A 27,237-nucleotide genomic window follows, 5' to 3' on the forward strand; every position below is an offset into this window, starting at 1 on the left:
CCTTCTCCAACTAGAAACCCTTCCTAACTCATACATTCTACCTCTGATCAGCAGTTTGACCTTTTCCAAATGATATTCCCAATTTCTAGTCCACCACTGCGTCTTCCTGAATTACCCAGCACTGTGCTACCTGAGAGCCTCATTACTGTAGAAATATATAGAGGGATATGCTCAGTGAAGCATCGGGAGTTCAGTCTGAAAATGAATCCCATAATTTGATTGACCAAGGAAATGCCATAAGGAAGCGCCATGGTGACAGTCTTCCTGGGAGAGCAGAGATGCTAAAGGAGATCAGCATGACTAGATGCCAATTTCCAGTGTGCAAAGGAGCACTAAATCTACAAAAAGGTCAGGACTGAGTGATGGAGATATTAAATGGATATAATTAAATAGCATGCTGGGAAATGTTATTCATGATGAGTCAGTGTCTTCAGCTATAGAGCAAGATCTGTTTATTAATAAAAAAGCTTTATGTTTGACGTACACGTGATGAATGTGTAATTTCAAAGGTATGCTACTTCAGGATGAATTTTACCACCTTTTATGTCACACACACACACACACACACACACACACACACACACACACACACACACACACACACACACACACACATTTGTTTTATATAGAGCTTTTCAGTTCATGTGGAGGATGTTGGAGGATGCTGTACAGAACTGCACAAGAAGCATCCGGTGAATTTAGTTTCAAGGTCAGTGGTTCTTAACTGGAGTATGTCGAGTATGTTCTGATAAGGTCAAAACAAAGCTAAACCTAATTTATTAAATGCAACAAACCATATCATCATGCCCGTACTGTATATTTTTGGATGTTGATGTTAAAGGCTGTTTGTCCAGTCTAATGTGTGTGTGTGTGTGTGTGTGTGTGTGATTCAAAGACAAGAAGGGTTTTTGAAGCATTAAAAGAACAAAAGTTCAAAATACAACATTTCCCCTGTACATTAGAATGTGACTATTATGTGTTTTATTATTATTGAAAAAGAATAATACATCTCATACATTGTTATTTGTGTAACAAAAGTTCATATACCAAAAAACTTCTCAGCCTTATTTAGAACAAGAATAATTATAAAAAATATAAATAAATCAATATAATCATTATTATAAAATATAAATTAGATAATATTATATAAATCACTTTTTTGTTTGTATATTTAAATTTATATTGAATGGCGATGACACACACACACACACACACACACACACACACACACACACATACATATACTGTATATTTTAGCTATTACATGTTAGTCCCAATATAACACATTTATATATATATATTACTATTATTATTATTATTATTATTATTATTATTATTACTATTATTAATGATATTTTAGGGAAACCAGATGCCAGTTGATATCTATATAATCAGTTGAGAACCACGTTTGGAGACAAAGTAATCAACTTGTGAATGGAAGTCACTACAGAGACATATCACTGATGGCGAACAGATTGTCAAACTGTCAGCCTTGAGGGAAGCTTGGCCAATACCCCTGCAGATTTCTCAGTTAGCTTGCGGCCTTGAAAAGGGAAGGATTGGGTTTCTAAATGGCTCTGTTCGCAGCAGAGATACTGCAGTTTTGTCAATAGGCTTGTCTGGGCATGTGGTGTGGCTAAAAAGCCATTGATTCTGCATCATCAAAATGCAGTTACATCATTTGGGATGCAGTGATTTAAGAAATATGTTTTAGCTGGATGCCTTAGAACACCTCACAACACTCGTGCTCATGTCAGTATACAGTGATAAAACATGTTCTCTATATTCAAGCCAATGCTCTTCTTCTCTAATTATTTAGGCAAATATTCTCTAAAAATGTAGCCAGGCTTAAAAAATAGTTTCAATGGCTGACTGTAACACCATTTGCCTGGCTAGAGTTCCAATCTGTTTTGTTCAATAATTACGCAGCGTTTTTTGTCATTCTGTTCTCACAGCTCAGCCATTTGCTGCCCTGCTCAGCCTGACAGTATAACAGATGTGAAAATTGCATTGACTATCAGTGTAAACAACAGCTGAAAAATGAGAAGTCATTAGATATGGAAGAAGAATATTTGTTTCAAATTAATTTGTCCACAAAACTCTTCTGGGTCTCCCAATGTCATCGGCACCAGATGCAAATAGCATATTTCTTGCGTTTTGCTCATTCATTGACAGATGAAACTGTAGTATTTAGATGTTATAATCACATTGACTTTATCTAATGATATCAAACAATGCAACAAACTAACACTTGATCAAAAGGACTACAATAAATGCACATTGCATATGGCTATTCTTTTAGACAAATGCTAGTTCTGACCTTTGCAAATACCAGCCAAACTTAATTATGCAAACGTGTATGCATACGCACATGGCTCAGAGCAGTGCATAGGGATAGTCACATTAATTTCATACAAAGCTGCCGCCTATGATTAGGTGCCTTTCACCTAGACCATCTGTTTAATAAATCTTATTTTAAATTACTTCTGACATGCACATGTTAGTAGAAGCAACAGCTGTAACCTTTGGGTTTCTTTTAAAGAACTCCTCAGAGGTTTGGACACAAAGAAAAGAGATTCATCACAATCCTCTTTCTGTCCCTCATTTCAGTGTAGAATATTAAATAAATCGTTGTTGAAGAAATTTCAATGACATTTACAAATAATCCAGCAATGCCAAGGTTCGGTGTAGGGTCAAATGCAGCATATAAACAAGATCTTTTTATTTTTTTCAATCCTGACAAATGGTTTTCTTTAACATTATCAGAAAGCCTTGAAAATGTCTTTGTGTCATTTAATGTCAGTCAGAATGATTCAGCAATATTTTGAGTCTTCATTACTTTGTGTGCACACATCCATCCGCACTTGTCACATTTAATGCCGTGAGAGTTAGCTTCTTCTCTGTTGAGTAATGCATTAAGTTACTGGCCCTGACAGAATTTGTATACCTATATTTTAGCATATCCCTGGCTGAAAACATAAACATGTGCTTTAGATATATCAGTGTAACAGATCTTCTTGGAAGCGGTTCTTTGTTTTTAATGTTTTTAAAGGCCTCTTCATATTAGTGTTGTGCTTTACCAACTGAGAATACTGTAGACCTGCGATACTTAAAAAATGATAATAAAATAAAAAATAATTTGCTACTACCTTGAAGAAAAAATGAAGGTATTAATATTGTAATAATATTGTATTATTAATGTTAATAATTAACTTCACAAATAAAAAAGCTTTGGTCAGTAGCATACTTGTTTTTGCAGTGGTACCAAGAATTGTACAATTCAGCTGGTATTGGTGGCAACTATTGAATTAATATATTTTTTTATTTATTTTATTTGATTTATTTTTCATTTAATTATTTTTGGTGATTTGGTGTAAAGCCATTTGTTAATTGTACAGATGTTGTCCTTACCGAAGTCATTCACCCTCTGCAGATATGCAAGTGTGGGTATTTCCCATCTAATGCAATGTTCACTCAAGATAAGTCACCAGACATTGAAAAACAGAGAATGAAGAAAATATTATTTTTAAAATAAATAATTTTCACCCCCCCCAAAAATTTTATTTATTAATTTGACTGATGCATTCATCCAGTTATTTCTTCCCTGGGAATCAAATCCCATGAACTTGGCATTACTAGCGCCATGCTCATGCTCAGTTTTAGAGATTATATTTGCTTTTGCAGCACTGTGTAGGCAGTGCTTATTGAAATGTCTTCCCAAACCAAACTGAAACTGTCATGTGGTGCTCTATTTAAAAAGTGTGCTGCAAATAACCACAATTATTCCAGATGTAAACCACCTAAGCCAGGGATCTCTGGAGCGCTACCATCCTGCAGGCTTCAGTTCCAACCCTGCTCCAACACACCTGTCTGTAATTATCAAGTAGCCCTGAACACCTTGATAAGCTGGTTCAAGTGTGTTTGATTGCGGTTGGACCTGAAATATGCATTTTAGAAAAGTAGATCATAGAGAAAAGTATTATGTAAGGAAATATTATTTAAAACATGCTGTATGGTAAATTATGGTTCAAGCTTAATTTTTAGATACTCCCAATAAATGATACTAGCCAATGTCATGGTGGACGATGATCGACCTGCAGAATATTTGATTTAGAAAGAGCCTCTCATTTGTTTATTGTTTTGACTGATATTTTGTTGTCCTCTGCGCAGATGAATTTATGATCCCTTTTAATGGAGCCATACCGCTGGTATTATGTCTGCAGAGAGTCGGCTTGAAAGCCAGAGTATGTTCACAATAGCCAAGTTAATAAACTTGTATAAATTACATTCTTGGTTGTGCAAGCCATCCATTATCTTATGTCTGACATTAGCTTAATGTATTCCGAGCATCACCAACGATCCATTTTATGGTGATTGCTTAAGTTTCACATCACGCCTGATTTGTGGGTCCGTTGTTCGGTGTAGCCTTTGTACGAATTCTCAACATGATTCAGCTGAGGAGACCCTTAAGGGGTTAGCTCAACCTTTTTCTGTCATAATTTACTCACTCTCATTTCCTCATTCTTTTCTTTCAGAACTCAGTGGATGACATTTTGAAGGGCCTATTGGGTTGTTTTGAATTATTAAAAAAACATTGTGTATTGCAAGCTTTATAAAGTTATACTGTGTGACACTGAAATTGAAGTTGATAATCTGATGTTCTTCTTTAGCTGGACACTATGAACAGCTCATTAAGTCCAAAGAGTTAAGATGAAGAATCAGAATTTTACCAGACAGTTTTGTGAAGCGAATCAGATGATCCAGCTCAAAATAATGATTCATTCACATTTCCGATGTCTCTCATGAACTACAGTGAACGTACCAAAGAGAGCTAAAGCAGATGTCAATGCCAAGATACAGTATTTTCAAGAATTTCACTTTTTGAATGCCACCATAAAAACAAAACTCATGTGAGTTTGGAGAGACATGAGGGTGAGTAAATAATGCTGAAAATTTAACTTGAAGTGAGTTATTCCTTTAAGAGACTCTCATCTCATTGGGGTTCTTGTAAACTAGTCCGTGTCTGGTAGTTGTTGACCAGCTTGTTGTTGCTTTCCACACACTTATTTCTGAATGGACTGCGCTCATCCCCACGGTCTTGAGTGTACCACCTGTGGCTGTGTAAGAGAGCGCTTGGTAGGGGATGTAGTCTGGGATGATGGAGCATGTTATAATCTGTCAGAGGTGAGCTCAGAAGCAGCAGGGGTTTTTGGGAATTGTTTACTTCAATGCCTGAATAGGATTTATGTTTCTGTCTCCTCCTACAGATTCCCCAGGTGAGTTATGCCTCCACAGCTCCTGAGTTGAGTGACAACACCCGTTATGACTTCTTTTCCCGTGTGGTACCACCGGACACCTATCAGGCACAGGCTATGGTGGATATTGTCAGGGCCATGCGCTGGAATTACGTTTCCACGGTGGCATCGGAAGGGAATTACGGAGAGAGTGGCGTGGACGCCTTCATCCAGAAATCTCGGGAAGAGGGTAAGAGTGTGTTTTCATTCATTTTGGGATTTATATATATATATATATATATATATATATATATATATAGTCCAAATTGCATCATGCAGCATTGTGTGGTCTTCATTGTAGCTTATCATTTCCAAGAACTGCCCACTCAAAGAGGAAGAGAGGGTCTGACTGGAAAAAAGCAAGCAACCACAGTATTTGCATTTTTGCACTGGTATTTTCTTGTGAAAAAAAAGTGTCCATAATTGTATTGAATGTGCAGTGTACTTTCAATTCTTAAAAGTGTGTATATATATATATATATATATAGATATATATACAGTACAGACCAAAAGTTTGGAGACATTACTATTTTTAATGTTTTTGAAAGAAGTTTCTTCTGCTCATCAAGCCTGCATTTATTTGATCAAAAATACAGAAAAAACTGTAATATTGTGAAATATTATTACAACTTAAAATAATAGTTTTCTATTTGAATATACTTAAAAAATAATAATTTATTCCTGTGATGCAAAGCTGAATTTTCAGCATCATTACTCCAGCCTTCAGTGTCACATGTAACATCCAGTCTATCACATGATCATTTAGAAATCATTCTAATATTCTCATTTATTATGAGTGTTGGAAACAGTTCTGCTGTCTAATATATTTGATGAATAAAAGGTTAAAAAGAACTGCATTTATTCAAAAAAAAAAAAAAAATTCTAATAATATATATTCTAATAATATATTTTCTTTACTATCACTTTTTGTCAATTTAACATCCTTGCTGAATAAAAGTATTGATTTTATTTAAAAAAAGAAAGAAAAAAAATGACTGACCCCAAATTACTGACCAGTAGTGTATATTATTACAAAATATTTATATTTTAAAAACATAGCTTCTTTTTTTTTTTTTTTTTTTTTTTTACTTTTTATTCATCAAAGTATCCTAAAAAAGTATTAGAACTGTTTCCAACTTTGATAATGAATCATCATATTAGAATGATTTCTAAAGGATCATGTGATAATGATCCTAAAAATTCAGCTTTGCATCAAAGAAATAAATGATAATTTAAAATATATTAAATTTAAAAACAATTAATTTAAATTGTAATAATATATCACAATTATTTTTTTCTGTATTTTTGTTCAAATAAATGCAGGCTTGATGAGCAGAAGAAACTTCTTTCAAAAACATTAAAAATAGTAATGTTTCCAAACTTTTGGTCTGTACTATATATATATATATATATATATATACAACGTATATATATATATATATATATATATATATATATATATATATATATATATATATATACGTATAATTGTACAGATATTAATGAAATACAAAAAACAAAAATTTTTGTATTTTTTTTTGCATTACAGTTGAGTACTTGGTTCCAAAATGCAATAAATCCATTTTTATTAGTAATTTGAGTAAAAATTTGTTTTCTTTACCAATGAAGTGGTAAGATGAAAACCACTATTTTCTGTTTCAAACTTTCACATAGCATCTTTAGGTTATAATAACATTAAAAATTTAAATTATTATTATTTTTTTGACAAAAATGCATTAAATCATTGATACTTTCCCCCCCCCTCAAAATGCAGTAAATCCATTGGATCAATATGAAAGTTATTTTTATATTGTATTTAAATACACAACATATTAAGTTTATCCACATATGACAGCTTCTGAACTTGGTCAATACGTATCTTATATACAGGCACTGGACTAAAAATGCATTCATTAGTCATCGCTTCCAAAATTAATTTAACGGGTCATCTTGTTAATGCTATAAAATAAATTACAGCAATAAAATAAAATTTCATCATGAACAAGAAACATTTCCATTCAACTTCCAAACGTGCATTCATTTTTGCCATGTTACATTTATTTAGTCGACTAGTGCTATGTGCTATATTAACAAAAACTTAAATGGTATTAATAAAAACATTAACACTGACAAGCTATGTAATGTCGTGTTCATGATCGAATGCAACTCATCTAATGAATGCAATATAGTGTAGCTTGTCAGTGATCTATGTCTCTGTGTTGTCGCGGGCTGAAGAATCACACGGCAGGCTGTAGTGAAAGTTTAAAGCCCCGGAGGGTGTATTTATTTGTGGTTGTGATCGTGTAGGTGCCAGAGGTGTCCAGTGCTCGTCCTCAGTGCTGCAAGATCCTGTTCGCCGGCTGGCTGAGTGCAAGGGGAAATCAGTGTCCGGTGCTCAGGTGGCGGGCTGGCCGGTCACTCGCTTTCTGGAGAGATAAGAGACAACATTAACTGGCTGTCTTCTGGAGAACTTTCTCACCCGTGTCTTTTCGGGTGCAGCTTTTGTATTCCTCTCTTCACCGTCTTCAGCTGGGACCGATCAGCCCGCAGTGATTGTGTGCAGGTGGATCTCCTTTGTTGCCAGGGCGACGCTGATAGGTGCCCGGGACACGGCTCACAGTGTATTAAATGCATCTGAAAAATTTCCATCTGAAAGCACGTGATGGAGATTTACCGGTACTATTAATCACAGAACCGGGCTTTACTGACGAGATGCGCATGGCAGTCACATGCGATTTATCGTGCAGGCCTTGTTTGTTGATCACAAAGTACAAAGTAGATGAGGAAAACTAGAATGCCGGGTGTATTCGAAGCACTACAATTACTGTCTAGAGTGTGTGGAATGGTGCGCTGCGATTGGTTGAGATGATATATCGCATTCTGCAAATAAGGGAGTTTGTCGCGGATTGGAAAAAAAGGGAGAAAACGTGATATAATAACTCTGCGAATATCGCATTTTGCGTAAAATTACCAATAACGAACAGATACAATACTGATTTTGACGTTTATCGCATTTTGGAACCAAACTCTTCATTTAAATACATGACATGAGAAAGTTTACCATAAATGCTGGTCAGTATATTTGGTAGTTTAAACATAACGAATAAATAAATAATAGAAATCATTTAGAAATTACAGACATATTGAGTAAAAATTTTTTTTTTTCAGTTTTCAGCAATTAGCTGAAATTAAAACTTAATGTACAGTCCCCATCCGATTTTGCATAATAAATTGCAATGGACATCTTTCTGGCATCTGTTTATGTGTCTGTATTGCATATTGCTATTGATCTCTCTTCCTTTCTTCCTCTATTAAATTTTATATTATGAAATTTTACTCTAAAACCTTAACACTATTCTGTTGCCTTGAAAGGACTGATATTTGATTCTGCAAATGCAGATCTAGTTGTTTTGTGAAATGAATCTTTAAGATTATCAAAAGCAGCAATATTCTCCAAAGCATTTCCTTACCAACTGCATTTCCTTCCTGAGAAATGAAACTTCAAGTGCACTCCAGGGGGAAAGCGGTCTTGCGATTTGTGTGAGGAATACTGAGTTCAACCATTGATTTCCTTCTAAATTTCTTCCACTTCTAAGTTTCCAAGTGCTTCAGGTTAAGCTTAGTTGACAGGCTGGAACCAACAGAGGGTCCCAGGTTTTTGTTACTGGGAAATATCTACAAAACTTTTGCATGAACTTTTTCATAACCCTTAAGCACTGATGTATGCAAACAGATGGAAGCTAAAATTGTTCTAGTCAAGTTCTATGAAAAGTCTATGAGAATACTCAAAGCCGCCTAGAGGAAGTTCTGGGGGAGATGGAGCCGTGCTCCTTTCCTTTCTGAAGGGTAACAGTGTCCTCCTCACAAGTCCATTTTTTCTCCTATGCATTAAGTCTATCAACATATGTTCCTCTCCAATATTCTATCCTGAGATCTGGCCCTTCCTCGTGAATGGAGAATCAGGGTGTTTTCACACTCTGCTCCAAAAGCTAAAGTTTGTTTGATTGGTGTTAAAGCAAACTCTTGAAAAGTACATCTAAGGTGTGGTTATTGTGAACTCACAGTTCAGAGTTGCAATAAATTGTGGAAGTGAACCACAGTTGATGATGTATAATTGCCACCTTTGCATGCTTCCAGTCACACTTAATGTAGAAAATTTATTTCATCCTTGATTGTAGAAAATCCCACTTCCCTTCTACTAACAGGAACAGTGGGGCTCAGAATACACACTGGCTTAAAAAATGTGTCCAGATACATTTTTCATTACGGTAGATGGGCAGAGCATAATGGATTAACTCATTAGTGCATTTGTTAGTTAAATAACGTGATCCAGAAGATATTTGTTCTTAGAGCTGCTCTGGTATTTAAGAATGGAGAGCAAGTTTCATGCGAATGTATTAAATTGCATTCGCCAATAGGAAAGACAATCAATTTGGAAGTGAGGGAACATTTAAAAACCATGAAATGAAAAATGGGCTTGCATTTATATAATGTTGAATTAATTAGAAATTGCTCTGTTTGGAATGTAATTGTGGAAGTCATATTTGTCTAAAGAATAGCTAAGAATAGCTTCATACCATGATTTTCAGAAATTTTGCTATTTATAATTTGTAGATTAAAATACACACTCGGGCCGTCAGGAATTGTAGGTGGGGGGAGTGCATGTACAGTGCTCTCTCTACCTTCAATACCACGACTTAGGTGCCCTTGAGCAAGGCACCGAACCCCCAACTGCTCCCCGCATAAATGGCTGCCCACTGCTCTTGGTGTGTGTTCATGGCGTGTGTGTGTTCTCTGCTATGTGTGTGCACTTTGGATGGGTTAAAAGCAGAGCACGAATTCTGAGTATGGGTCACCATACTAGGCCGTATGTCACATCACTTTTTAATTTCTCCCACCTCAGCTTAAAGTGAATAGACAGCTATAAAATATATGGAGTAAACACTTAGACTCCGTAGAGCATTGGTCTGTCTGGTCTAGTCTAGAAAATTATTCTCTTATTTATTTATTTAGAGTTAAGATGTACTGTATAGTCATTACTGAATTGATATGTTTGAATTTTTCGGTCATATCCACATTTCTTTAATTGTTACAATTGATGCTAAAAATGCAGTTTAAGTTCACTCCCAGATTAAAAATGTCCTGTTCATGTCTTTCTGTCTTCAGACGCAAAGAAATTAAGTTTTTTTTTTTTTGAAAAACATTCCTGGATTTTTCTCCATATAATGGATTTACATGGTGGCCAACAGATTGAAGATCCAAATTGGTGTTTCAGTGCAACTTCAAAGGGCTCTACACGATCCTAGCCGAGAAATAGAAGTCTTATCTAGTGAAACGATCAGTCATTTTCTCAAAAAATTGAATAAAAATAAAACCACAAATGCTTGTCTTGCACTAGGTCGACTTTACGCATTATAGAAAGGCTAACCACACGTAACCTTTCCAACATGATTATACAATGCGTGAATTTGCAGACACGTTTCGCGGAGCTAGTTCAAGACTTGCATTTGTGGTAAAAAAAAAAGTATATACATTTTTATTTTATTTTATTAGAAAATGACCCATCGTTTCACTAGATAAGACCCTTATTCCTCAACTGGGAATGTATAGAGCCTTTTGAAGCTGCACTGAAACTGAAATTTGGGCCTTCAGCCCGCTGGCTACCATTGAAGTCCATTATATGGAAAATAATCCTGGAATGTTTTCCTAAAAAAAGCTTAATTTCTTTTTTACTGAAGACAAAAAAACATCTTGGATGACATGGGAGTGAGTAAATTATCAGGACATTTTTATTCTCGAAGTAAACTGATCCTTATAAGAATATTTTGGTTAGTCTTGAATATGAATACAAAAAGTTATTTATAATTATAATTTTAATAATTGTAATATTTATAATATAAGAGTGTTTTGGCTGGCTGTAGTAAAAAAAAAAAAAAAGGCAAACTGGTGATATAAAACAACAGCTTTAAGACAAAGCAGAATCCTCAGCTTGAATGTATACTAGTTGCATAAGCAGTCAATCTATTTAATGACCAATCAATAAATGTTAATCCTTATATGGCTAGCATTCACTGGGGAAACATTAAATCACCTAGTTAATATTCATGATCCAGGATTATAACGTGTTCCCCACTTTTAAAACCATTCCCAGGGTACCAACTACTCCGATTTTGATATTATGACAACTCTAGCTGTAATATGCTTGTATAGAAATTACTTCAGAAGAAAAATGCTAATAGCACCTCCAATATGTGTTGTAACTCTTGCTGGTGGTAAGATATGGACAGAAGGAATGGTGACAGTTATGTGCATTTATTCATGTTTTATGTTTTTATTCATACACCATATAAAAAGGCCCCATGTTACTTAGGATATCCAGGCCACTCCCACAGCTGTATTTAGAGGATGCTGGACGGATGGCGTGAGACTTGAGGGCTGTGATATGAATAACCATGAGCATCACCTCAGTGCCATGCCGTCTCCTTATAGCTTCATGAGAGTATTTGTACATCTGTCCAGGGTGTAGAGAAAGAGCAAGTGTCAAGAAAAAAAGGGACAACAGGGAATGAGAAAGAAAGGCAGAAACAAACAAACAAAGATAATTAATGGATTAAGTCTTGGCTGTGCGGGTCGATAGAATGTCTCCCATGGTGCTTCCATTCTGTCTCAGGACCACAGTTTATGAGCAGGATGTCTAATTGAATAATACTATTACATTTTGGCCATCACTTAGAAATTAAGTTTTTTTTTTTAAGTACCTACTAAAGTATTTTCAATCATATAAGCTGCCTTTGTTCAAAAGATCGATCCCTGTAGTGTAGGATCTTCATTTACATTGGCAGCCAAAAGTCTGAGATCACTTGTTGGAAATGCTTTTATTTACTTGTTTGTGTGGGTACAATATAATTTAGATGAAACTGGATTGATACGTGATTTTCAGAAAATTTCCATTTACATCATAATGTGTTTTTAATTAAGAATTCTAAAACAAATCTTCAAAATTTCTTTATTTCCAAGCTTAAACAGAATATATATATTTTTTTAGATTATTTTTTTTTTTTAGATTATCAGGCCGACTGTAGATGTGTATTAATTAAAATATGTTTGCGCAGCATTGCCTGCTTGGAGCAATTGCTTCATAATTTATGGCAACAAATGAATTAATAACACAGATGAAATCATTCAGACTTCCGGTGGAGAGAACGCTGGCATGTTTGGTTGCCGCTTCTCCACTCTGCAATTTTAATTGTTTTTTATTTTCATTGTTTATTTATTTATTATTATACATTATTGTTGGATTCCATCCTTTGGTTGTGCTATCACATTCCTGACTGGGATCGGACACACTCACGCTGTGCCTGGATTTTTCACTCCTGTGTGCTCACCTTGTTCGTGTAACCGTGCTTCAGAAGATCTGTTTTATTACAACGCTTTTGGATTTACTCGGACATTTTAGACTGGATCAAACGGTGTCCTGTGTAGCAGTCTCTGATTTTAGGTTCATCACAACATCTCTGTCCTTATTTTGACATTGCTATGTGGATCTGTCTGCTATCTGCTGTCATCAGTATTTTGCCAGTGACTGGGCTCTGTGGAGAGCGGATCCTCGAACACCCGGACCACGCTATGATAAGGTACTCTTTGCCTGAACTGCTTTCACAGAAACACCAGTTGGTGCTCAACATATGTGTCTGTGAAACTTTACGATCACTTCACCTTCTACGTCGGCCTAAATATGTTCATAGGGGTTCACAGCGGAATTTTAACATCACAGGGACTGACATTAAGGTCTTATGTTCCCGTACCGCATGTACTGATATTAAACAAAACATCTCTTGTGGTGTTTGCCCTGCGAACTTATGCTATCCACAACAAGTGTCTTCAACATACTCTGATAAAGTACGCCCTGATTCCATCAGGTTTTCTCATCTCAATATACGTTCTTTAAACAAAAAGTCTGATTTACTCTATGACATCATCTTGGACAAAAACTTGATGTCTTCTGTATTTCTGAAACTTGGCACCAACATAATGACTTTTTAAATCTTAATTTATGTACTCCACCTGGAAAAGGCCGTGGCCTTGCTGTTGTGTACAGTTCTGATGTCTCTGTAACTGAAATTGTTGTTCCTTCTGTTTTATCGTTTGAGAGTATTGTTTTTAAAATTAGCGGTGCTTCTCCTGTTCTGATCTTGTTTATTTATCGGCCACCGAAGCCTAACCCTCTGTTCTTTGATGAACTCACAGTGCTTATTGCATTTGTGAATCTCCTTTGTCCATCTATGATTCTTATTGGAGATATTAACATTCACGTTGACAGTCCTAGTTGTAATCATACTGCTAATTTGATGGAGATTCTAGACTGTTTTAACCTGAAACAGCATGTCAAATTTCCAACTCATAGAAAAGGTCATACACTGGATTTAGTGTGTATAGCTGGTGCTGATATAAATCAGCTTGAAGGTAAAGATTTGTGTATTAGTGACCATAAGCTCTTGAGTTTTAACTTATCTGTTTCTCTGCAAAAACTACAAAAGAGGGTTATTAGTTTTAGAAATCTTAAAAATATCGATCTTAATCAATTTTCATGTATGATAAATGACAGTTCTGCAGGAAATACTGTTGATCATTATAATTCAATTTTATCATCAACTCTAGATGTGCTGGCCCCCAAGAAGGAACGTGTTGTTCTCTTACGAGAGCTCTCTCGTACTGCATCTTAGCTAAGACGCTACGGGAAAAGTCTCTTTTCACGAAATACTGAAGCAAAAAATTATCTTTAATTTTGTATTTTTGTAAAGCGCATTTGCAGCAGTACACAGCCATAGGCGAGACGGCTCGTTCGCTCATTGGCTTGTTCTGCGGCAACTGCACAGCCTATCGAGCGCGGGCTGATGCAACATCAGACCAATAAGGGCGCTTTGTGCCCTTCTTGCCACTTCCCGCCGAAACGGGTGTGGCCCAACCTATAAAAGGAGCTCGAAAAGGCTGACTCACCTGATTTTTCATCTCTTCAGCGAAGCTCACGCATCGCTGGATCACGGAGGAAGCAAGCGCCGTCTGAGAAAGCACATCAGCAGGACGAGCCATTCTGAAGCTGCTGGCATCGCCGCCTTCCACTGCCGTTCCTGCTGCGCTATCCGGCGCCTATATCCTTTCAGTTCTGTTATATCCAAGCTGTTCTTTATGTGTGTGTGTGTGTTCGCCCTGCGACACACACTCGTAAAAGAGCTCGCGTCTTTTTTTTAAGATGCCTTCCTGCGGCTCGTCAGAGCCCCACTCAGCGAGGGAGACCGGTACGTCATCTGTGTCTCCTGCCTGGGTGAAGATCATGCAGCGCTCGCGCTCGCTGACGGCGGATGCCCCCACTGCGAGCTGTTGCCATGGTGACTCTGAGGACTCGCCTGGCCTTTTTCTCTGAGCCTGCATTCTCCGCTGCGCTGAGGCGCCGTAAAAGCATCGCTTCCAGCGGATTCCGAAACCGTCTTCAGCTCAACCGAGCTCGCCGGTTCGCCCTGCTTCACCGGCCCCGCCTGCATCGCTTCCCGGTGGGCAGCGCCCGCTGTTTGCCGGCGCGTCGTCCGAGGAAGTCGATCTCAGGGCCGCGTCGGGGGAAGAGGGCACGCGCTCTCTGCTAGCTTCGGGCAGTGAGGGCTGGGCGAGCTCCGAGGATCTCGCGCCTTCTGCTCAGAAGCCCAGCAGACGAGCTGACATCGAGAAGGAGCCGGGGCGAATGCTCGTGTTGGCCACGATGAGTTTCGGCCGCGAGTGGTTTGCACCAGCGCCCCCCCCCTCTCGCTGGATGGTATTTCCCTTTCGGATGAGCGTACTTCTCAAAGCCCGCCTCATTTCTTCCTGAGCTTCACGAAGAGGTGGCGAAGGCTTGGAATGCTCCATATTCAGCGCGAACTCGTTCGTCTGTCTCACTAGCATTCTCCACACTGATGATGCTAAAAACAGGAACTACCACTCACTTCCGCCGGTGGAACAGGCGATAGCGACGCACCTTTGTCCGCCCTCTGCTGGACGGTGGCAAAAGCGGTGTTGCCATCTAAAGCCTGCTGTGTGACGCTGCGTCGGCACTACACACGATGGCTGCTTCATCGAAGCGCCGGTGTACAAGTTCCGCTGTGGCCGGGCTCTCACGGGTTATCACGGCTACCCAGATATTTCCCGAAAAAGGTGTAATTTCTGGTGTCCCGGCCACGGCCGATGGTGCTATAAATGTAGTGACGATGCCCACTGCTCAGTGCCCATCTCCACATATAAGCACAGCCCTTCACACAGGGCTCGCGCCCATAAAAGCGACTCAAGTCGATCACGCGCACTACATAGTAGACGTGCCCACTCCTCAGTGCCCACAATCACTATGTCACACGCGTCATGTGGTTTCTGTAAAAACGAAACCCGTGCACGTTCGTCCGGCCACGGCCGATGGTGCTATAAATGTAGTGACGATGCCCACTCCTCAGTGCCCATCTCCACATGTAAGCACAGCCCTGCACACAGGGCCTGCGCCCGTAAAAGCTACTCAAGTCGATCGCGCACACTGCATAGTAAGCGTGCCCACCCCTCAGTGCCCACAATTACTATGTCACACGCGTCATGTGGTTTCTGTAAAAAAAAAAAAAAAAAAACCTGTGCACGCTCGTCCGGCCACGGCCGATGGTGCTATAAATGCAGTGACGATGCCCACTCCTCAGTGCTCATCTCCACATGTAAGCACAGCCCTGCTCACAGGGCTCGCGCACATAAGATCGACACAGATCGATCGAGCGCGCCGCATAGTAAACGTGCCCACTCCCCAGTGCCCACATACACTATGTCACATACGGCGCGTGGCTTCTGTAAAAACGAGGCCCGTGCACGTACGCTCTGCACAGGCAGACAGCGAGTTGAAAGTGGCATATGCAGCCCACAGTCACTCGCAGACATATCGAGTCCCATGGGACCTGCTCAGCCTTCCCCCAGTCGGTTAAGCGCCGGGACGGGGTCGAGGAGGAGCGATCTGCCCGCTGTGATCAGCGCGCTCCCCGCCTCAAATGCGCAGCACACCCGAGCGCCGCCGTTGCCCGGTCAACAGAGCGCGCTTCGCATCCAGCCCTTATCCATTCATGCAGATGCATGGTCAGCGCTTCCAGGGGTTTCGGATTGGGTGCTAGGCATTATAAAGAGAGGCTACTCGCTACAGTTTTTTTCGACGCCCTCCGCGCTTTTCAGCACGCGTCGAAACTACGGTCAAAACAGAAGTAGCACACATACTTCGGGCCGAAATATCAAAACTGTTGAGCAAAGGGGCTGTAGAGCCTGTGTCTCAAGCTCAAAGCGAGGGGGGGGGGCTGTACAGCAGATACTTTCTGGTGCCCAAGAGAGACGGGGGTCTCAGGCCCATAATGGATCTAAGACAGCTGAACAAGGCATTGATGAAACACAGTTTCAAAATGCTTACGACCAGGAAACTCGCAGATTCGCAGAGGGGACTGGTTCATGTCAATAGATCTGAGGGACGCGTATTTTCAAATACAGATAGCGTCAAACCACAGGCGATATTTGAGATTCGCCTTCTAGGGCCAGGCATACCAGTTTACAGTCCTCCGTGGCTCCTCGTACGTTTACGAGGTGCATGGATGCAGCGCTCGCTCCTCTCAGACTCAGAGGCATACGAGTGCTGAATTATTTGGATGACTGGCTGGTTCTGGCCCGATCACGAGTGGAGCTCGTGGACCACAGGGCCGTTTTACTCGATCACCTCGAGAAGCTCGGCCTCAGTGTCAATTGGGCGAAGAGTTCGCTGAACCCCAGTCAGACGATCCTGTTTCTGGGTATAGTTCTGAACTCGTGTTCCATGACGGCGCGGCTGTCACCACAGCGCGCGATGGGCATTCAGCGCGCAGCGAGTTCTTTCCGCTGCGGCGCGACCGTGTCGCTCAAACACTGTCAAAAGATGCTGGGTCTCATGGCCTCAGCTCCTGTATGGGATGGGGAGCGCTGCTCGAAGGCAGACCGTCCTTTGGCCTATGGTCAGAACGGGAAAATCTCCATCATATCAACTGCCTGGAAATGCTGGCAGTGGAGAACGCGCTGACGCGCTTTTGTCCCCATATCAAGGATCACCACGTCGTAGTCCGTGCGGACAACATGTCCGTGGTGTCCTACATAAATCGCCAGGGCGGTCTCGGGTCCCGAAACCTGTGCAGGCTGACGGAACGCCTCCTGGTTTGGGCTCAGCGCAACGTGCGCTCGCTGAGAGCAGTGCATGTGCCTGGACTGCAGAATCTGGGTCCAGACAGGCTGTCCAGAGGCAATGTTCCTACGGGCGAATGGTCTCTACACCCGCAAACAGTCCGGCTGTTGTGGGAGAGATTTGGCATGGCGGAGGTGGACCTCTTTACGTCCCACGAAAACGCTCACTGCCCCGCGTTCTTTTCCAAGAACGAAAGCGCGCTGTCACGGAGATGGCCGTGCTGCCCGCTTTATGCGTTCCCTCCCGTCTCCCTCCTTCCGCAGGTGATAGAACGGGTGAGAGAAACGAGATGTTCAATACTGCTTGTAGCACCTCTTTGGAAGAACCAACCATGGTTCCCAGATTTGATGCAGTTAGCAGATGTCGCCCCGTGGCCGGTACCGTTGAGGAGGGACCTCCTCTCGCAGGCCAGGGGCTCGATTTGGCACCCTCAACCGGAGTTGTGGTCCCTCCATGTGTGGGCGCTCAACGGTTACCCGCTGATCTCACAGTGGGAGTGCTAAATACCATCACTCAGGCTAGAGCTCCGTCGACACGACGTCTGTATGCCTCGAAGTGTTCGGTGTCCTCCAGCTGCTGCACAGCTCGAGGTTATTCACCCCTTAGTTGTGAGGTGACGGAGGTCCTCTCCTTCCTACAGGAGCTGTTGGATAAGGGGAGAGCCCCATCCACGATCAAAGTTTATGTGGCGGCCATCGCGCCGTTTTCTGAAACGGCGTCCGGTCAGTCAATAGTAAGGAACGATTTAGTCATCCGGTTCCTCAGAGGAGCTAGGAGGCTGAATCCTCCCAGACCTCCGTCAGTCCCTATGTGGGACCTCGCGGCGGTTTTGGAGGCCTTGAAGGGTCCCCCTTTTGAGCCTATCCAATCGGTTAGCCTTCAGCATCTGTCGTTCAAGACAGTATTCTTGTTGGCTCTCGCTTCTGTGAAGCGTGTGGGTGATTTGCACGCGCTCTTGGTGAGCCAGTCATGCTTGGAGTTTGGGCCCAATGACTCAAGGGTCATACTCAAACCTAGGCACGGTTATGTGCCGAAATCCCTCAACACACCGTTTCGGGCTCAGGTTATTGCCCTGTCTGCCCTGCCGGTGTCAGGGGAGGATGGAGACTCGAGTCTTCTTTGCCCTGTCAGGGTTTTAAGAGCTTATGTGTCTCGCTCTGCTGCCTTTCAGCAGACGGAGCAGCTGTTTGTCTCGTTCGGTGGACGTTCCAATGGATTCGAGATTTCGAGACAGACTCTATCCAGATGGATAGTTGACGCCATAGCGTTAGCTTTTACGCTTCTAGGGGCCTTCAGTGCCCGTTGGGCGTCAGAGCACACTCCACAAGAGGCGTCGCCTCGTCGTGGGTGTGGTCTACTGGGATCTCCTTGCAGGATATATGTATGGCGGCAGGTTGGGCCTCGCCGTCTACATTCATCAGGTTCTATAACCTGGAGGTCCCCGTCTTGCAAGCAAGGCTGTTGTCGGTATAGTCGAATCAGGGCCCTGAGGGGAATTCTGAGTTCACGGGCGCTATGCGCTGCCGACTGTTATATGGGCAGTATTGCGTAAAACCCGCATTGCCACATTGGTCAGGCCTTGCCTCGGCTGTGTGATGTCATATTGCCGCATCTACGGATGCTGCTAGATATAGGATGGAGGGCTTTTTCCCTTTTCTGTCCTGGACTCTCTGTGAGTCCCTCAGGTGACTGTGCACTGTAAATCCTGGGCGTTGCTTCAGGTTTATTGGTGTGTGATCCCTGCGCGCACGGCGTTTTACATTGGGTTCCCGTAGCGTCTTAGCTAAAACGCAGTACGAGAGAGCTCTCGTAAGAGAACGTACTCGGTTACTAAACGTAACCTCGGTTCTCTCTAGAAGAGCGAACGAGTACTGCGTTCTCTGCCGTGCGCATGATTCACTCTGGTTCGCTTCGGCGATGAAATAAATCAGGTGAGTCAGCCTTTTCGAGCTCCTTTTATAGGTTGGGCCACACCCGTTTCGGCGGGAAGTGGCAAGAAGGGCGCGAAGCGCCCTTATTGGTCTGATGTTGCATCAGCCCGCGCTCGATAGGCTGTGCAGTTGCCGCAGAACAAGCCAATGAGCGAACGAGCCGTCTTGCCTATGGCTGTGTACTGCTGCAAATGCGCTTTACAAAAATACAAAATTAAGGATAATTTTTTGCTTCAGTATTTCATGAAAAGAGACTTTTCCCGTAGCGTCTTAGCTAAGACGCAGTACTCGTTCGATCTTCTAGAGAGAACCGAGGTTACGTTTAGTAACCGAGTACGTTTCATTTTTGAAATCATCACCCTGGTTTACTACTGAGCTCAGTGCTCTTAAAGCAAAAAATAGGCAGTTGGAACGACAATTTAAAAAATCAGGGCTCACTGTCCATAAACTTATGTATGATGAGCATTTGGTTCAGTACAGCGATGCCCTCAAAATAGCAAGAACTGAATAACCAACTCATGTTCTCAAAGAGTGTCTGCCAGCTATCAGTCCTCTCATTTTGAACATTGTTAGTAGTTCCATTACCACTGGACTTGTTCCTCAAGCCCTTAAGGTTGCCTCCATCACACCAGTTCTTAAAAAGCCTGGGTGTGATGTGTCTGGTCTGTCTTATTACAGGCCAATATCTAATCTTCCTTTTTTGGCGAAGGTTTTGGAACGTGTTGTTGTGTCACAACTTCATTCACACTTGTCCACGAACGAGCTTTTAGAACCTTTTCAATCTGGGTTTCGTTTGGGACATAGTACTGAGACTGCCTTGGTCCGAGTTATGAACGATCTCCTCGTCTCTGCTGACTCTGGTGCCCTTACTATCTTGGTGCTCTTAGATTTGAGTGCAGCATTCGACACGGTGTGTCACTCTATACTGCTTGAGAGACTCGAGACCTGGCTTGGTATTTCCGGTACAGTGCTGGAGTAGTTTAAATCTTACCTGACTGATCGTACCCAGTTTGTTATTTTAGAAAATAATAAATCTAACGTTGGACAGGTGTGTCATGGTGTTCCTCAGGGGTCTGTCCTTGGCCCGATACTTTTTAATATTTACATGCTTCCTTTAGGGCAGATTATCAGAAAGTATGGTTTTGGTTACCACTTCTATGCTGATGATACACAGATTTATATTAGCACAAACACTGTCACAGGTGTATCAGAAACCCTTTCTGACTGTCTCCAGGAAATTAAATTATTGATGTACCAAAATCTTCTTAAATTAAATGGTACAAAGTCCGAGGTTCTTTTAGTTGGTACCCCGGCAGCTACCTGTAATGGTAAAAATGTTAATTTTGAGATTGAAAACATTGTACTGTCTGCATCACCACAAGTACGCAACCTTGGAGTAATTTTTGATTCTCACTTGACACTTGAAGCACATATCAAGAGCATTTCAAAATCGGCATTTTTCCATCTAGGGAATATTGCTAGGATCAGGTCCTTTCTTTCATTACCTGATGCAGAAAGGCTTGTCCATGCACTTGTGACCTCTAGGCTTGATTATTGTAATGCCCTTTATCTTGGGCTACCAGCAAAATCTATTAAGCGCCTGCAACATATACAGAATTCAGCTGCTCGTGTTCTTACACATACTCCTTTTCGTCAGCATATCTCTGGGGTGCTTAGGAACCTGCACTGGCTTCCGGTCCATGACCGTATTGATTTTAAAACTCTTATCTTAACATATAAAGCTGTACATGGAATTGCACCATCATATATATGTGATTTAATTACGCTATATATGCCCTCTCGATCTCTCCGTTCTGCCAACTCTCTTCTACTTAAACAGCCTTCTTGCAGACTGAAAACGATGGGTGAAAGAGCTTTCTCTGTGTCCGCCCCCAGGTTGTGGAATGCACTTCCTTCAACTGTTAGGAATGCACCAACACTAACAAGTTTCAAGAAACAGTTAAAAACCCACCTTGTTAAGATGTCTGTGTCTTAATTGGTGACACTCGATGTATATTCTATTATACTTCTTGTTGTTTTCTTTTTCTTTTTTAATGTATTTTTAATGTATTTACTTTTGTACTGTACTTGTAGCGCTTTGGGTACAAGAAAAGCGCAATATAAATAAAATGTATTATTATTATTATTATTATTATTATTATTATTATGTGACGAAGCAGTGGTGTACCACAGAGCGCGAAGGGACTTAAGCATCGGTATCCTGCACCTCATAGAATCTCTGCTTATAATAGGCTGATAAATAATGCTTACTTATTGTAACAAAATATGTGATGTGCACAGAATTCTCTCAGATATTCATAGCTGGCTGGAGTGAAATGGGGACAGATTCAGTGGGTAAAGTGCAGTCATGTGTTGATATCCTGAAATGAAGAGGAAAGTTGTTGTTGTCTTTTACAGGTATTCTTTTAGTTCAGTGTGAATTAATGTTCTATTTAATGTTTGCTTGGTTGCTGGATTGAAAGCATATGAAACTCCATTTACCTCACACTATCAACAAGCAACCAATTCTATAATATATTTATATGTTTGTGTTAACAAAAATTGTCAATATTTTTGACATTGCTACAAAAATAACTGCAGTAATAGAGTAAGATGCATATTATTAAATATTAATATTATTAATAGTCACCATTTTCTAACGATTGGTCAGCAAGTTTTTATTTTTTTTTATAACTGGTGATTATTTTTCTCACTCTTGTTGAAACATTTTTTTAATTGCTTCAAAAATAATAAGTGCATTTTTTACACTCTCTCTCTCTCACACTCTCTCTCTCTCTCTCCCTCTCTCTCTCTCTCTCTCTCTCTCTCTCTCTCTCTCTCTCTCTCTTTTGAGCAGAGGCACTGCCTTTCTACTATCCTCAGAGAAAACACCCCTCATAAAGAGACCTGTTATATTGAAGGTCTGTAGGCTATGGATGTTTGATTACGGTGACCATATCCTAACCTTAGCCCATACATTTTAAATGATGGACATGAAGAGCCGCCTCTTTGCCACATAATGTTTGATCGTCTTATGATTTGTTCGTCATTCCCTACAGACTCAAGCATACCTATGGAGCGTAAGACAAGGCTCTTCAATTTCAGGCCTGAAGGCATTCCTGGGTTCATTTTTTGTGTGTGTGTTTCTGCCCTGACCAACACATGATTCAATTCAGTCCTGCCTCGAGGGAAAAAGCTGAAAAACACTATGTTTTTATGAAACGCCTCACTGTTTTTCTCCTCTGTCTTTTATGGCATTTTCAAAGGAGGGCTTTGTGACATCTTAACCCAGTATTGATGTCAGTTATTTGCTTGTAATGTCTGTAACCAAGTGTGTTATTTAATACCACAGTAGGTTCGCAGTAATCAAATTGAACAAGTTTGTGTGAGATAAGAAGTCTACCATAAAAGATCAGCCGAGGCATTGAGGGAAACATACCTCTACCGGTTCTCTTTGTTGACTCTCCTTCAAGCAGAACCTCATTCTATATTTTTAGTATCTTCTGGGTACCAGTAATAGGCAAAATTTATAATGCACCTACTGCTGAGGGACCTTGAAGGGTTGATTTCTGAAATGAAGGAATAGATTTAGTGAATTTTGAAAGGTGACTGCCACTAGCATACATCACCATGGAAAATGGTCGCCCAGTGGTACTGTGGAGTTGACTTGGGCCACCGCTGAGTGATGAGCAATCTTCAGCCACAGCATGGCACAATAGCAAAGTAAACAGCCTACGCTGCTCTCAGCATACATAAATCTCCAATATTTGATAAATAAGATTTGCCTGCAGTAGTTGATTCCATGTGGCAATCCAAATAGAAGCTTTAGAGGCCCTGGTAAATCTAATCAAGAGGGAGGTTAGTCATATGGTGAGTTACCTAAGGCTTTGTGATAAAGGATCAACAATTATAACAATAATAATTACTGAAGACAAACATGCAGATTATTATATATAGCGCATAATATTCGCTCTGACGCTTTCTTTCCTTCATGATTCCTCTCCAACAGGCTTCTCTCAAAATCTGTGCATGCCTGATTCTGGGCGAGGTGCAAATGCAGTACAGATTTCTGTTGATAAAAGTGCCTTGCTAAAAGGGATTTTTTAAATGTATGTTTGAGTTAGATATCCCATTTAATTCTGTGGATTGCTAGGGTCCATTATCATGTTGATAATCCCACAGACTCCCCAAGTCAAAACAAGACAGACATCCTTGTGAAAATGCGACGCTGTCGTCCCTTTTAAATCGAACACAGTAAACCCAGACAGAGGCATAAAGTCTCAAATCCAAAGCCAAAACTTTTGCTTCAAGAAAGAAGACAAACAACTTTTTTTCCTCCATTGTATGCTACTTCAGAAATGTGTACAATAATGGGATCAGCTTCCTTTTCTCAAGTGAAAATAGAAATTGCAACAATATAAAACCTTTATGACTGGAAATGAGCTATTTAAATAAATGGTTCATGTAGAAATGCTTTTTTTTGTCTTTGTCATTTACTCATTTTAAATGAGACTTTCAGTGAATGAGAACTTTCATTTCAGTCTGTTTCTCACTCAAAGCGCACAACTCATATAGACCAATTTTATGATACCTTTAGGGAGATTTCCTTTACTGGAAGCTTTAGTCCCTGTTTATTATAATTTAATAGAAAATGGCCACCAGAACAGTTCACAATTATTTTTTTGTTCCACAGAATATAGACACTCATATGGGTTTCAAATGGCATGAGAGAGAATAAATGATGACAGAATATTTATTGGTGGGTGAACTTTCCCTTTAATTGTTACTGAAGACAGGCTGCTAAAACATATGGATGCTTTGTTAGTATCTTCTCTTTTGCTTTTTTCACAATGTGTCTGGAAATAATTGACTTTACCACAAATCAGAGGATCGACTTCTGTCATCCTGTCACTTTGAGCTCACTCAGAGCTTGACTCTGAAAGTGTCATTGCTATTATTAGAACCTTCCTTTTTCATGTATATTTCCCTAAAGACCTTATGAAATGTTTTGACATGCAGTTTTCCTGCTGTTGTATATATTTTGGCAACAATAAGTTGGACATAAATTTTCATTACATTAATCATACAATTTTATTTTATTTTATTTTCAATTGCCATCATGGAGAATAATAGTCATAGCATCTGCCAGCAGGGGCTATTTGGGTGATGTTAAACAGTCAAACCTTGACCCCTGGGTCTAATAAAGATTCCCATTCTAAAGAACTTTTTATCTCTATTTACATTATCAAATTATTTTTACTTCGACTATCAGAGGTTTCCTAATATACTGTAAATGCCATTATTTTCTATGGATACAGAGGACAGAAATGGCTCCTTTCAAACATCTGTTTAGGATTTAGGATGTTGGTTAAAAAAAAAAAAAAAGTAAATAAATAGAAAAGTGACCTACCCACACAAAGAACTCTTATATTTCAGTCAGTTCCTCCATCATATCCGTACCAATCTGTTCTCAGATCACCCCTCCTGCTGTTTATTATTTTTGATTAAGCTCAAATATGACCCCTCTGGAAATGCTTGTGCATATTTTGGTCAATTTGCACAAGACATGCTTTCAGGAATGCATCAAAACACCATTTGTTACTTTTACCGTGCCATTTATTCCTATTAAAATAAATATGCCAAATTTGTTTAACAAACAATTGTGTTACAACAGCTTGATGACCAGAACCGGACTGACACTGCAACTAATGGTATGAGTTTGGGACAGGGTGACCAGTGGCAAATGGAAGGGTTTGGGAAACCTGTTTGCAAACAATACATTTTTTTTTGCAATTTTCATTTTCATCTGTCTGTCTGTCTTTATTTTTGCAATTCTGTTTGGTAGTAGCCGCAATGTAACAAACTATTTACATTTACTATAAAATACTTTCTGTAAAATACATTAAACAGGAAAATAGTTGCATACACACCCGCCCACATGAATTTGTCTGCTTCATAGCTGTCTCATTCAGTGACATGTGGAGTGCTTACCTTGAGGCCTCCAGTCATTCAAAATATCTCCTGCTCTCAAAGTAACATATGCACACAGCAGAGGGCTGCAAGTGACTGCAAGACTCCCACCGTTAAGAAGCCTCTCCATATGGCATCTTTGAGAGTTCTTTTTTCTGTCTCATTAATGCCTTTGATGCAAATCAGTGTTCCTCTCTCAGCGAGGACAGGTCAAACGCTTTGAAAACGCCCTCTCCTTGGAAAGGCAACCATTGGTTTGTGTGGAGCGTTTTCTTGGAAAGGATGTGAGAAGTTTAATGAGCTTATTATTATGCTTTTTTTCACTTAATCTGCATATGACTATTTGCTGATATGACAGGAGGTTAATTCAATGCATCTGTGAAAGGAAGATAGATATGTAACAGTTGGAGTTTTCAAAGATGAGACTGTTTACAACAAAAGATTACAACACAAGAGTTAGGGCATTTGTTAAAAAATACAGTAAAGTACATGATAACAAAACAAAAAATTGATAATGAAATCTGATGCAAGTTAAGGACCCAGCAGAGCAAAACTTTGACACATTAGGGTTCCAATGCTAAACAATGAAGTTTATTTGTAGAACATCCAGATTGTTCTACCGTTAAGAAGATGAAAAATATCAGAATAATTTTCATATTTTCATATTTTTATTTAAATTTTTTTTTTTTGTTATTTGGGACTTATTAAAGGTACTAGTTGTCAAGTGGGATTTTAGAGGTGAGAGAAGCCACTAATCTTGTGCGAATTCAGATGCCAATGGCAAGATATGAGATGACCAAAACAGCATAATTACCCATGATGACATCCTTTTATGATTTTTACAGAGAGGGAAACAGCAACATATATAACACATATTTACATATTTGACAGTGCTTTTATTCAAATCAACTTTCATTGCATTTAGAATTTTTTTTTTTAATCAGTTGTATGCGTTCTCATCATGCTTTACTGTTTGAGCTACGCAGGGTCTTTGATCAGTCAAAACATTTTTTTTACATAAATATACATATATCATGCATGTATCAGAAATATGTTACTTTTATTGTTACCTTTGTTACTTTTAACTGCCCCCAGTTCCTTTTCAGGAACTCGAGCTGCGTCGAAACGCTTTTGGGGAACGTCCCTGACGAGACCGACTCTGAATATCGTGTGCAATCAGTCCATCGGAAAGGCGTGACGTCACGGGCGGGGTGACGTAGCGACCAGGAAGCTATAAAAGCACGTGCCGTGCAGCTGGCTTCAGCTTCGAATCTGTCAGCAAGCGCTCTGTGTGTGCATGTGCAAAAGTCTGTCCTGTTGGTCCTATTTATTGTTGTCTGTCCCTTAGCTTAAAAAGATCGCTAAAACAGCTCAATATGCCTAAGCAGAAGCAAAAGACCAAACATTTGAAGGGAGATTCCAAGCCGCGTTACAGACTGTGTGTTCCTCCCTGCACTCGCTACATTACGAGCGGGGATACACACAGGCTGTGCGTGGCTTGCCTGGGATCGAAGCACGCTGAGTGGGCTCTCGAGGGGGCCGACTGCCCGCATTGCGAACGTTTGCCAATGCGGACGCTTCGATCCCGGTGGGCTCTCTTCGAGGAGGGAGCCTTCACCAGCGTTCCTCGAAGAAGCAAATTAGATGAACGCTTTCTGCGGCCGAAGCAACCACCTCCACATCGGAGCCTTCCGTATTTTCCCGATCTCCATGATGAGTTATCGAGATCGTGGAATCACCCGTATTCGACCCGCCTCTTTGGCCCTGATTCACTATATTATGGCAACGTGATGGGGCT

At 40.4% G+C, this 27,237-nt stretch overlaps 1 protein-coding gene across 1 annotated transcript in view; it reads left to right on the forward strand.

The window, feature by feature from the left end:
* Positions 1-27,237, forward strand: part of LOC132151620 (metabotropic glutamate receptor 4-like) — a 172,210-nt gene that overhangs the window by 79,461 nt on the left and 65,512 nt on the right. The window contains exon 3 of the mRNA XM_059559861.1: positions 5,268-5,484. Coding sequence (XP_059415844.1) covers positions 5,268-5,484 — 217 coding nt within the window. The remainder of the gene's footprint in view (positions 1-5,267; positions 5,485-27,237) is intronic.

Source organism: Carassius carassius, chromosome 10 (genome assembly GCF_963082965.1).
Source record: "Carassius carassius chromosome 10, fCarCar2.1, whole genome shotgun sequence".
Taxonomy (NCBI): Eukaryota; Metazoa; Chordata; class Actinopteri; order Cypriniformes; family Cyprinidae; genus Carassius; species Carassius carassius.